Source organism: Ochotona curzoniae, unplaced genomic scaffold, assembly GCF_017591425.1.
Source record: "Ochotona curzoniae isolate NIBS_2020 unplaced genomic scaffold, NIBS_Ocur_1.0 scaffold_1852, whole genome shotgun sequence".
NCBI classification, from domain to species: domain Eukaryota; kingdom Metazoa; phylum Chordata; class Mammalia; order Lagomorpha; family Ochotonidae; genus Ochotona; species Ochotona curzoniae.
The window spans coordinates 4,779,558-4,793,532 of NW_024467087.1; the positions used below are offsets into that span (position 1 = coordinate 4,779,558).

The 13,975-nt window shown below is 40.3% G+C and overlaps 1 protein-coding gene across 1 annotated transcript; it reads left to right on the plus strand.

Moving 5' to 3' along the window:
* The first annotated feature begins 1,417 nt into the window (after positions 1-1,417).
* Positions 1,418-2,398, plus strand: LOC121169450 (casein kinase I-like). The gene has a single exon (XM_041000049.1). It carries the CDS (start codon positions 1,436-1,438, stop codon positions 2,396-2,398), a length of 963 nt encoding a protein of 320 aa, XP_040855983.1. The 5' UTR covers positions 1,418-1,435.
* The last annotated feature ends 11,577 nt before the right edge of the window (positions 2,399-13,975 follow it).

Consider the following 13,975-nt stretch of genomic DNA (forward strand, 5'->3'; position numbering starts at 1 on the left):
GAGGAAGTACGGCCTGAACAAAAAGTGAGGCTCACTTGGAGTGCCTGCCAATGCAGACAGGGGCTTAGCCAGATGAGCTGGACCACATTACACACTGAAGTGAGATAATCCTATTTCCTACAAGTGTAGTATCAAACATGCTGCAAAAATAAAGACACATGACACAAACCAGCCTTGGGATCCTGCACCTGCATGGGAGACCCAGAAAAGGCTCCTGGCTCTTGGATTCAGGTCTACACAGCTCTGGTCTTTGTGGCTACCTGGGGAGTGAACCAGCAGACATAATATCTTTCTCTCTGCATGCCTTGCATATTGGTCGTTACGATAAGAAACATTCTTTTTTAAAAAAGATTTACTTATTATTATTTTTTGCTACAAAGTCAGATATACAGAGAAGAGGAGAGACAGAGAAGAAGATCTTCTGACCAATGATTCACTCCCTCAGTGAGCGCAATGGACGATGCTATGCCGATCCGAAGCCAGGAGCCTCTTCCGGGTCTCCCACACGGATGCAGGGTCCCAAAGCTTTGGGCTTTCCTCGACTGCTTTCCTGGGTCACAGGCAGGGAGCTGGAAGGGAAACGGGGCTGCTGGGATTAGAACCGGCATCCATATGGGATCCTGGTTCGTTCAAGGTGAGGACTTAAGCCAGTAGGCCACGCCGCCAGGCCCAAGATAAGAAAAATTTTATTAAAAATTATTTTAAAAGACATTCAATGAAATGCAGAATTTGATACGAAACATATGTGACCATAATGAATGATTGCATGTAACATATTGCCATTGGAGACCAAAGCAAAGGGCGGCTTGAATTCATTGGGCCTTTTCTCAAATTACTGTTCATTTAAAACTTCTTCATGTGGAAACGGTTGAGAACAGACATGAGGAAATACAAGCGGGCTGTTGGAACAGACCGCCCGGAGCCCTTACCCACAGTGCTCAGCGCGGGGCATCAGGGCCTTCTGACATCCGGGACTTGGAGCCTTGGCTGGCAGCAGCCTCAATGATGGCGGCTGAGGCTGACTGACAGGAATTGTGTGAGGCCCAAGATCAGACCAGTTCCCATCGGGCGGTGTTGGCGGCCCTGTGGTCTAACTGGCTCCGCACCCTTTGCCCAGGGTATCTCCACGGAGGAGAGGCAGCACAGCTGCCCAGAAACCAGTGGCACAGCCGCCAAACCGCCCCTTCAGCCTCGGCCGTCTGCCCACCGGGCCAAGGAAAGCACTGTGAGCCTTGGTGGCCGGGCTAGTCAGCGCCATCTGGGCACTGAGCCAGCGAGAAAGGCGTCGTTCTCCACTGGCCTCTGTCTGCCTTCCGCCTCAGCCTCGCCTCTGCCTGGGCACCCCTGGTGCCCATGAGCCTCCCCTCTGTGCCCTGAGCTCTGTTGCCATCAGCCCGTCACAATGGCCAGCAGCAGCAGCAGCAGCAGCAACAATATGAGAGGACTCATTGTGGGAAGAAGGTACCAACTGGTAAGGAAGATCGGGTCAGGCTCCTTCGGGGACATTTATCTGTCGGTTGACATCACTAACGGCCAGGAAGTGGCGGTCAAGTTAGAATCCAGGAGGGCCAAGCAGCCCATCCTGCAGTTCGAGAGCAGGTGCTACAGGATTCTGGAGGGTGGAGTGGGCATCCCCCGCGTAAGGTGGTGTGGTCTGGAAAAAGGCTACAATGCCCTGGTCATGGACCTGCTGGGACCCAGCCTGGAAGACCGCTTCAATTTCTGCTCGCGGAAGTTCACCATGAAAACCGTACTTTTGCTGGCTGACCAGATGATCAGCAGAATTGAATACGTGCACAGCAAGGATTTTATACACCGAGACATCAAGCCACAGAACTTCCTCTTAGGCAGCGGACGTCAGAAGAACAAGCTCTTCCTGATTGACTTTGGATTGGCCAAAAGGTACCGCTCCAGCCGCACAGGGCAACACATTCCCTATAGAGAATACGCGTCCCTCACCGGCACTCCCCGATATGCCAGCATCAATGCCCATCTTGGTATTGAGCAGAGTCGCCGAGATGACCTGGAGTCCTTAGGATACGTCTTGATGTATTTCAACACCAGCAAGCTGCCGTGGCAGGCCCTGAAAGGTCCCACAAAGAAACAGCGCAGCGAAATGCTCACTGAAGTGAAGATGAACACTCCTGTGGACGTGTTATGCAAGGGCTTTCCCGCAGAGTTCGCCACTTACTTGAAATACTGTCGGGAGCTGACCTTTGACGAAACTCCAGACTACACCTATCTCAAGCAGCTCTTCCGCAACCTTTTAGAGACCCTGGGTGACCCAAGTGACTGCACATTTGACTGGACAGTGTTGGAGCAGAGAGCAGCCCAGCAGGCAGGTTCTTGTGCTGGGCAGGGTCAACAGTCACAGCCACCCCCCGATTTTCAAGCATGACCTGTGTGTCCGAAGGAGCAGAGCAGGTGGCAGGAGCAGCATTGGAGTCCCTCCAAAACTAGCCTTTTCAGGGCATATGTACACATTCACCTGTGCTTGGGGCAGCACTTACTGGTGTTAAAAGCTTAACTTCATTGCAAACTGGCTCTGCAGTATTGGTGCTTTTGTGTTGGGAGTTGTAATCTCTGCTTTGTGAATCTCAACTGAAAGAGTGAGTAGTGTGGCATACGATTTTCTCTTCTGTTTACCAAGTTGGAGAGTTAGCTAAGTGCTCAACATAGGCAAATGGGTTAGAAATTTTGATGTACCTTTTTTTGTAAGCTCTAAAGCTCTTTTATTCTGAAGTACACTGCTTTGAAGTCTCATTTTGCAAGGAAGGAATGGAGCATCTGCAGCCACAGCTGTAGAGATTGTAAATGTACACCGTTGTGCATTCTTAGCGATGTTCCTCTACCTTAGGAGTTCCCAAGTTGTTCACTGAAACCATTCTTAACCTGCTCAGCTTCTGGGTTGGAAGGCTGATGACAGAGTAGCAAGGTCCCCGTGTTTGAACACATGAATGAGGACCTGCTTACCTGCGCTCGAAAGAGCAACAGCTGAGGTTGAGCCTTTCCTTACTTCATCCTTAGAGTACAGCTAGGCTGGTGATGAGTTTTCCAAATTTGTAGTCATAAGATATTCATTTATTCTAGTAAAACCTGGGAGTCACCAAGGACTTCCAGGTCATTATTAATTAACCCTTTTCAGGAGAGTGTTTTCAGATAAAATCATTCCATAGGTAGTCACCTTCTTTCACTTTCCATTTTTAAAATGTGCTTGTGGATCTTTCTAGTTATGTGTTTTAAAAGTGTGTTCCTTTTTTGCTGATGGAGTAACATTAGATGAATGTATGCTTTGGTAATCGTTACTACTTAGAGACAATTTATTCTATTCAGGATTATAAGTGACTGCATTAAGGATGCTGACAGTGGTCGTCAGCTGTTGTGAATTGTAATTTTCATCTTATTGAGGGAGGATCCTTGGAGAGCAGCTTCTTTTCTTCTTGTCAGTATTAAAAAGGTCCAGTGGAGGGCCCGTTTAGCAGTCAGTGGTTGAAACGCCATGTGTCCTAATGGTGGCATTGCGTCCTAGCCTGTGTACACTGGTTTAAAAATGTACTGAAAGAATAAACAGATTAGAATTAATGTCAGTGTGTGTAAATTTAAATCTTTGTCAAGGCATTTGTTAGGAATAATGTACCACTGTAGTTTTAACAATCTGTTTTCAAATTTCTTGTATGCAGGTAAAATAAACATGTCTTCATTGCATTATTGTGTTTAGACCTGATCTTTATTCCCACTGACTTAATGTCTTCTACACTACTTGTTAAAATGTTCATATAGTGAAGCATTAAGTCTTTGATGATAATGCAAATTAAAAATATTGCAAAAATGAAATGGGAATGTAAGAAAATATTTCCATGGATGTATCATTTCAACATTTCAAATGAGTATCCCTTTACCTTCTGTTTTGCATTTTTTTTCCGATGAAAAGACATTTAGCATAGATACAAACTTACACAATTAATCTTTTGGCAAAAGGACATGTACATGGACATGTGGAGCACAACTGAGAGCCTGGAATTTAGCTCTGCATGTACATGGCCACTTAAGTTTTAAAATAATACCGTTTCACTGAGTGCACAAAGCGTATACTTATCAAGCACTAGGTCTGAGACACACACTTGACTCTCTTTGAGGAAGGGAAAGCCATCAGTAACTCACACCATTACAAAACTTAACTGAAAATGGGTGATGCATCTAAATGTTAGTTCCTTAAGGTGAGAAAGCATAGAACAGATCATGTTCATGGATTGGGATTCTCAAATATGTTTCATATGCAATACCAAGCAAAAAACATATGCACAAATATAGGAATTAGAATTTAAGAAAGATAATATTTCTGTTCTTTGAAAGACAGTATTCAGAGCTTTAATGGTAAATTTAAGCAGGAAGAGATGATTGTGCCTGAGGGATAAAGAGGCAGAAATGCAGAAACGTATAGATGCTAGATAGAAATACGTCACACAGGTAAGTGTGATGTACTGTGCTCAGAGAATTGTTTGTTGACTAGTTGTCTCCAAAGAATGTACAGAAATGCAGAAGACCACGTAGAGTCACAGCACATTTTAAAGGTGGAAAAGTGGAAGGTTTGCTACTGTCAGTCTAAGACCCAGGACCAAAGAACACATTTCCTGGACTCAGCGCAGTAGCCTAGAGGTCAAAGTCCTCACCTTGAACACCCTGGAATATCATAGGTGCACTGGTTCTAATCCCAGCAGCCTCCCTTCCTCTCTAGCTCCGTTTCTGGCTTGAGTTGAGGAGTTGAGGATGGCCCAAAACCTTGGGACTCTGTATCCATGTGGGAGACCTGGAAGAGCTCCTGGCTGCTGGCTTCGGAATGGCACAGCTCCGGACATTGTGGTCACCTGGTAGACAATCATTGGATGGAAGATCTTCCTCTCTGTCTCTCCTGGTCTCTATATATCTGACTTTGCAATTTTAAAAAAGTAACTCTTTAAGAAGCCAAAAGAATGCTTTTCCCATAGCTGTGCCTGTAGGAGATGGCAACAGCTTTTCAGGCTCAAGGACCTTAATATCAAAATGCGTTCCAAGTATGCAGATGTATGAATGATGTTAGAACACTTATTAATAGTGATAGATACAACATATATATGTATATATTTATAAAACACATACAATATGTAATATATATTTTATAAATGTGCAATATATATTTTATATTTTGCAAATGTGTAAATATGTAAAATATGAATAAATATAAATAAAAATATTTATAAAATACTATGAAATATATTCGTAACAGTTGTGGTTGGAAATACAAATTTTGACAAAGCATTGATATTTAAGAAAATAATAAGATCTGTGAAAATTAACAAAGATATAAAATTGAAATTATAAGGAAAATATACATTTTTAAAAAGTTCATGAAGGTCATGAAGTAATTGATGAAATACATGCAGTTGTAAATGTGCTCATTTCTAGGAATTAGCATAGTCACTGAAGATAGGATATCGTTCGTTTAAGGTGAATTTTGTAAAATCAGGAATCAACTGCTAACCGTTATCCAAAACAGAAATAGGAAAGGTGAATTGAGGATATGCATGAATATGAGAGCAGTTTTCAACAAGGAATGTATAACTGAAGGAATACAGTATAAATAATATCAATGAAAAATAAATAGAAGTACTGTCCATTTAAGAGGAAGTATATTAAGAATTTTGCCGCAAAGCAGACATCAATACCAGGTTCATATTTGACCCTAACAAAACCATGTATTCACTGAAAATCAGCACAATAGTTACTTAAACCACGGAATTACACAACCAAGAATATGTAAATTTCTTGCCTGCCATGTGCTTCTATTTGTATCAATACCTACATCTATGTATAAGATACTATTGCGACACAGATATGTCTTTTCCTTATATGCGTCATATAGCTACCTTTGTAGTATAATTCTTCAGTGGGCAATTACGGTTTAGCTCAAATGTCATATAAAACCTTAAATATTTGCTATTTCCTGCATTATCATAATGTTTTCCTTCTGAAATACACGATGTTCTTTAAAGGCAAATGCAGTGAAGTTAACACTGAGTTATCAAAAAATCCTAAACTTATGGATGTAATAACATGTAATACATGTAATACATGTAATAACATGTTAAATCATACAATCTACATTATCTTCTCTTAAATAGAGAGTTGTGAGGAAGGAATCGCCCAGGAGTTGGGTAGTCAAATCCAAAGAGGAATGCGAGGTTAAGTAGCGGTCATCTAGGACTGTATAAGATCCTTTGCTCTTTGAGCAAGTTATGGATTCTGGTTCTGGAACATCATTTCAATTCTGAGAGGAATGAATAGAGTCCCACAGCTAAGAGGCAAAATGCTCAGTAGGTTTGTCATCATCTATCTGTGTCTAGAGATGGAAAGAGTGCAGTTAGGCTCCAACACACCATATGTAATACTAGGGAGAAAATTGCTCTTCTTCCTCTGGTCCAGACCCCTAGATTCTTGAAAGGAGCTTCCAGTTAAGGAATGGTCATTTTTCCACAGCTGTATTCCCTGAAAAACTTGCATCTCCCACTGAAATCCACAGTCCGGGATGGAGGCCATCATCCGGCAGAATCTCAAGGCCAACCGTGAAAGTCATCACGAACATTCACAGGGGTCACTCTTCATCAGCACAAGCCTGAAAATGCACAGTACTAAAAGAAGCATACTCTCTGTGTACAATGCAATTAAGAAAGAGAGAGAGAGAGAGAAAGAGAGAATCTGATGAAGAGTGCTGAGGCTCCATCATCTCAAATCATGACAATGAACACAATAAGTAGTGAACACTAGAATCCACATGACCAGATGCTGAAGAGATGGTGTGTCAGTTTTCAATTCCTTTAACACCTTATTACAAAAGAAATTCTTTTAAAAAATAAAAAAAATGAGTAAAACAGAAATAATTGAATGACCCTCTGTTTTTTCCTGATAAACTTCAACGACATCTTCTTCCTTCCCGCCCAGTTCATTTGGAGCAGGATTAGCAGCAATTTTCTGACCTTAAAAAATGCTTAGTGATCTCATTGGAACACCCTCTCTTTGACTGATCAATCCTTGAATTTCTTGAGAAGTGTTGTGATCTTCACTTTGAAGTGACCCACTGCTGTCCAATAAGTGATTTTAATACACCCCAATTCCTTCTTATTCCCTAGTCCTCATTTGAAGCTTTTCTTGCTGGTCAGACTTGGTGGTGGTGGCATTGCCCAGTGGACAAAGTGGGTGGGGCTGGTCTCCATGCAGCAGTGGATTCCACCAGGCAGAACTTTGTTCTCAAGTTTACAAATTCTATTCCTCGGCCCACAGCACCTTCTTTTCAGCTTTTCACCAATTGAAATCCACTAATTCCAGTATTTTCTATGTGAATACTTGCTATATTTCATTGCCATTATACGATCAACGGCCATGCCAATGTTTTTTTCTTCTTTGAGTTTAAGGCTTAAGTGAGATTTGAGTTCAGTTCATGAGTCATGCCTTCCGCTACAGCTCTAAGAGTGAAAATTTTCATCACCACAGAAGACATATAAGAAGAAGCAAATTAAGGAACGTTTTTAGGGTCTGAATGAACTACTTAATTGCAAATTTATGTGCTTAGCACGCCACCTGGGGACTGTTTTTCCAACAAGCAGCATGTGTGTGTCAAGGATTCTGCAAGAATTAGGACATTAAGTTCAAACCAACACACACACATACACACACAGACACAAGTTTTCAATGAAAGCAAAAAAAGCAAGAATCAAGCTCATTTAAGTAGGGCATGAATTTCATAATCCTGCTATGATATTCTAGTAGAAAAAATTTAAATACTTTCTTAATTCTATAAACAGTTTTTAGTAAGAGACAATATTGAGAAAGCTGCCTGATTAAAGCTCACCTTCCATTATGTAACATATGTAGTAACACTGCCCAAAATACCTGGTATGTACAGACAGCCCGACAGTAAGTCAAAGCCAGAGATGTGGGAACCCAAGTAGAACTGATTGTCAAGAAATCCGATTTTCTGCAACAATTCTGCTCAACCCAAAGCAACAGTAGGAATCAACCCTCATCCAAAAATATTTTGTCAACAGCGTTGTCAGACAGGAATCGAGGGAATATGTGGTTTAATTACATGAGGGTTGCTTAGGGGAGCTGTGTAATTTTCCCCAGCAGGTCTACAAATGCCTTTACAGAGCAATGACAGGAGACTGTTGAGTTCCATGGCTTTCACAGGGTGAGTCTGGAGAGCATTTTCTTTGTGTTGCTATGGGCTTGTGTATTTGACTTTCCCACTGTACAACCGGAAAGGACCTCACAGACTATCAGCTTGCAAAACTGCAGGATTAGGGACTAGTATTGCGCCATGGGAGCTTAAGCACAACTTGCAATACTATTATTGCAGTATAAGTGTGCTGGGTTGAGCTCTGGCTTTCTGCCTCAGATCCAGCTCCAGATCCTGCTAATGTACCAGGCGTTGATGGAAGATGGTCAAAAATCTGTGTGATCCATCTGGATTGAGAGCCAAGCTCATGGCTTCAGCCTTACTCTTCCTTAGCCATTATGGGTGTATTGATTTGAACCTGTCAGTGGAAGAATCTCTCTCTCTCTTTCTCTCTTTCTCTCTCTCTCTCTCTCTTTGTGTGTTTAAAATGCCTGTTTTCCTTCTAAAGCTGCAGAATTAGATTGGCATAATGCTGATTGGGAATTAAAATTATTCAGTAGTGATGGAAAAGTGGAGCTACACTGTAAGCATAAGCATGATATTCAACACAATAAAAAGTAATGTAAAATAAGGAAAATGAAAGAAAATCAGGCAAAATGTTACATAGTCAAGAATAAGACCAACTGAACAAGCCTGCGGTACATACTGGCAAGCATGGAAACCAGGGTATGGAGCAGACCTGGTGGGTGTTATGGGGAGTTGCCCCAACTAGGCTGCAGCTCCCACTGGTTTGCATGAGGACCGAGTATGAAATGGGTAGGATTGAGCTGGACTAAAACACCCATTGGTTCATGAAGAAGACAGGGCTGGAAACAGAACTGACCCAGCAGTTGCAACAACCAGCATGTGCATAAGCTGATTGGGGCGATGGATGGTGTTGGACCCTGTACTGGCAAGCACACACAAGGATCAGGTCTGGGATCATCTCAGACAAAGTTTCTTTGGAGATCCCTCCAACTGAACTGCTGATCTCAGAACCCCAACCATCAAGAAACTATGTCAGCCAGTGGATTCTGAGTAGATTTCATTGTGATTGAAACGGCGAGATTGGTAGCAATTCAGAACTGTTGAACTATCAAAACCATTTGAGCAGGATCCTCAGAGCATGCCCCACATTGGGGACCTGGGATGGGTGGGATCTGGGATGGGTAGGGCTTCTCCCTTTGTTTCTCCCTTGACCCCAGATATAGGGAAAAAAAATGATATTAGTGTGGAAACAACGGTCTTACCCACTTTCCTATAGCCCTTGTCCCTTTGTACCCTAATCAACTAAATAACATTATAAAAAAATTAAAAACTAAAACAAACAAACAAACAAAAACACAGTGATGTCTTTAGCCACTAGGCTATCTCCCCAGGCCTGAAAAAAACTTTTTTTTTTTAAAGCAGCATTTCTCTTACTTTATGGGCTTTCTAAAAACACAGGATTAAATTTTAGAAAACTGAACATTTATCATGTATTAATGTTCAAGTCACTTAGAAAATACTAACTTTTCTATTGGATAGATTTGATGTACATATTACATTTGTGGATACTTAATAACCTGTGAAAATTTGCAATAGGTTTAAAAAAGTGAAAATAATTTTCCCTCAATGTCTGATTAGTTAGTTTATCATGAAATAAATCCTAAAAGTAAGACCTTATCCTTTGTAAACAATTTCTTCGGAGCACATTAATTCCCTCAGAAAGCTATTAAAACAGGTTAGCTCTTGGAGTTTTGCTAGTACAAGGAGGCTGTTTGTTATTTTAACCACATGTCAGTGTAGAAGAGAGAGGAGCCAGAATGGTGATGTATCTGAGTAATAATCATTAAAGAGCTACCAGTCCCTGAACATCGGCCTTGCGCAAGCTCCTCTTGGAAATGCTTTATATGAATTTATGGTAGGTTCTTAGGAAAAATTTGAATTTGTACCACATAATTTAAAAATTCAGAATAAAAGTAGATAAAAATTTTTAAAAATTGAATGTGTTGAATTGTGTCAATGTCATATTTCAGCATTTTTATGATCTAAATGATTTAATGTTCTGATTTTACAATGTATATACTAATATAGATATTGATTGATATGAACATTTTCCAGGAAAATATACTAAACTTTAGAGAGATGGAGATACTTATCCAAGGTCAAGGAACTATATTCTATTTTATTTTTAACATGTTAAATAAGGTATAATTTATGTACAATTAACTGCACAAGTGTAATATGTAAAAAGTTGAGATTTGACTATCACCCATGAGGCCTTCCCCATGGTCAACACAGTAGATCCATCAGCTGTATAGATTACCTTAAGTCTCTTTGAATTTTAAAATTTATTTATTTATATGTATTTTTAATTATTTCATTTGAAAGACAGATATACAGAGAGAAGGAGACACCAAGAGAAGGATTTTCTGCCTGCTTGCTTACTCCCCAAGTGACTGCAGCAGCTCAGAGTCAGAAGTAGGCCCAAACTCACAGCAGACTGTTGGATATAGCATGTGGACATGCCATCTGGTAACTTAGACCTTGTAGCAGTTTTGAACTATACGATATCATGCTAACTGCAAGCACTATGATCTACAGAAGATTTCTAGAACTGACTCATTTCTACAATAAAAGTAACATTATATCCATTGAAGAATGTAAAATGATGTGTATAATGCATATTTATATATGTGTACACTGTCTATATATGCATGCATACATAAAAATGTGTATATACATATTTGTATATATACATATATGTATATATTCATAATTGTCTACATGTATACATACAAACATAACATATTATATATATATAAGTATGCAATCACATAAGGTATATATGTGTGTATATGTATATATATATATATATTTATATATATGTGTTTAACTATATATGTTTGCCTCTGCCCTAGGTTTCTTACTTAGAGATCCTAAAATCTTTGTAATTTCCTTAGTGATGGTAGTGTTGGGACTATTTGCTGCAGTGTTCGTCTTTTTTCTGATTTCTTTAATTCTTTTGTTAACAGGAGTATATTTTGCTTTACCAAATGGATTCTTGATAGAAGTTGGAATGAGGTCTTGTCATCTGGAAGATTGAATATGGTTACAAATTTGCTACTTTCATACTCCCAAAAGAAGAGACGTGGGGGGATTGATTTTATTATACTGCATGGCTGTGTGATAAAGGTTGTATAGAATCTTTAAGATATGGAGTTTAGACAATTTCTAGGTGAGTGAACTGAAAGGGTGGAGCACATGAATAGGGTTAAACAACCTTCCTCTGTCCTTCCACAATCGTTTTATCCCCTTAGCCATCTCTTTCACTTTCTATATCTGAGCTGATGCCTTTATAATAAACCAGTAAATTTAAGGTTTTCCTGAATTTTGTGAGCCATTCTAGTAAAATACCGAAACTGATAATTTGTTCTTTTGTGATTGACTCATTTCACTGAGCACAATTGCATTTGGCACCACCACCTAGTAGTAAATGGTATAACTTCATTCTTTTTAATAGCTGAATAATATTTCATGGAGTACATGTACCACAGTTTCTTTAACCACTCTTCTTTGGATGCACATCTGGATTGTTTCCATGGCTTTGCTATTGTAGATTGTGCTGCTGCAAATATAGGATTATAGACCCCTTTCTCATATGCAGATTTTACTTCTATTGGGTATATTTCTAGGAGCGGGATAGCTGGGTCATATAACAGATTTATTTGCAGTTCTCCAAGAAGCACTCTCCAAACTGATCTCCACAGTGGTTGTACTAACCTACACTCCCACCAGCAGTGAGGAAGGGTACCTTTTTTCCCACACCCACACCATATGTTCTGTCTACCATGTATTCTCTCTAATATAAGGAAACGATCATGGAGAGTGTAACTTCAATAACCTGATCCATATTGTTTTCTTTGGCTGCATCTCATGTATTTTGATGTTTTTGATTTCAGTTTTATTTATTCCAAATGCTTTCTTTTCTCTTGTCAAATTCATCTCTGGCTCATGGATTACATGGTGGCATCATTTTTCCCAAGAGACTTTTGTGTTTCCTTTTTGTCACCCATGTGTTGCTTACTCAGTGGTGCATTTTTCCATGGTGTTGTAATTTGTTGTTTTTGTGGCTGTTGTTCTAATTCATACCAGTTGTTGACCTTATTTTATTGCTTCTCATTTAAGGAAAAGTATAGTGATGGAGTACTGGGTACTACCATATCCAGATGTGGAGGTACAATGCAACATGCATCCCTGCTTCCAAACAAAAGATGGACTCTCAATGAAACTGTTGGAGATGTGTAAATGGTGGGATGGTGGACTGTCTGACATTGTCTGTACCAGCATTGCCAGGGTACACTAAATGAGAGACTGATGGAATTATGATTCCTTATGAAAGAATGTTGTAGCAACATGGGGACAATCTATTGAGGGGTGAGAGTTTGGGGGGAGAATCTCAGTCTATGCAAAATGGTTCCACAAAATTCAAAAATTCAAAATAAAAATGTAACAAAAAAACTAATAATTTATTCACTGGAAAAACTAACTGACATCCTGTCAAAGGTGTAGCAGGCACAGACCGGAGATTAGCATATCAAATGGGGAGTAGTCTCCTAAGATAGAGGAAGCCTTGATCCCTGGACTCTGCAGCAAAGTTTCAAGCCCTAGAGTCCTGAAGTTAGTGTTTTCTGTGATTGCAAGTCTTAGTTTGTGTCTGTGATGTCACAAGAGCCCTGGTTCGAGGCCAGATGCATTTGGCATAGCATTTGAGATCACTCTCAGCAGGACTTTGTCTCAGATAACAGGTGATGTCTTAAATACTTGGGTCCCTACCAACTAAGTGGGAAATGGAGATAGAGTTCTAGACTCCTGGGTTCAGCTTCTTCCAGTCCCTGATGTTGGCAAATTAGGGAGAGAAGTAGTAAATGGATGTTCTCTCTTTGTTCTTTCTTTTAACCTCTCTCAGCATCTCCCTCTTCACCTTTCAAATAAATAAAGAGTAATTAGGAAAAAACGAAGAGTGTTTTAAATAGGGAAACAGTTGAGTTTTTCGTTTTTATGCAGCAACTCACCATGTCTTCTTCTCTGGAGGTCACTGTTGTATTCTTGACCTTGATTCTCACTACCACAGATAACTCGGTAAGCGGGGGCATGCAGTATCTGTCATCCTCTTCCTGTTGTGTTTCAATGCGCATATCTCCCAAGTGTTGTCAAAATGGCAGGATTTCTTCTTTTTAAAAGCTGAATAATATGTCACTGCATTCATGGAACACCTTCTTAAAACCCATTTAATTAACTAGTCAAACTGCAAAACACTATTAGGTTGGGATCACTATCTGTTTTTTCATATGAAAGAACTAAGATTTAGAGATTAAGAAAGCTTTTTGAAAAGTATTTATTTATTTATTTATTTTAAAAGAGTTACAAAGGGGCCCAGCGACGTGGCCTAGCAGCTAAAGTCCTTGCCTTGAATGCCCCAGGATCCCATATGGGCATTGGTTCTAATCCCAGACAGCTCCACTTCCCATCCAGCTCCCTGCTTGTGGCCTGGGAAAGCAGTGGAGGAAGGCCCAATGCCTTGGGACCCTGCACCCGCATGGGAAACTCAGAAGAAGTTCCTGGATCCTGGCTTGGGATCGGCATAGCATCGGCCATTGCGCTTACTTGGAGAGTAAATCATCGGACGGAAGACCTTCCTCTCTGTCTCTCCTCCTCTATGTATATTTGACTTTCCAATAAATAAATAAATCAAAAAAAAAAAAAAAAGAGTTACAGAGCGAAATGGCGGTGGGGGAAGATCTG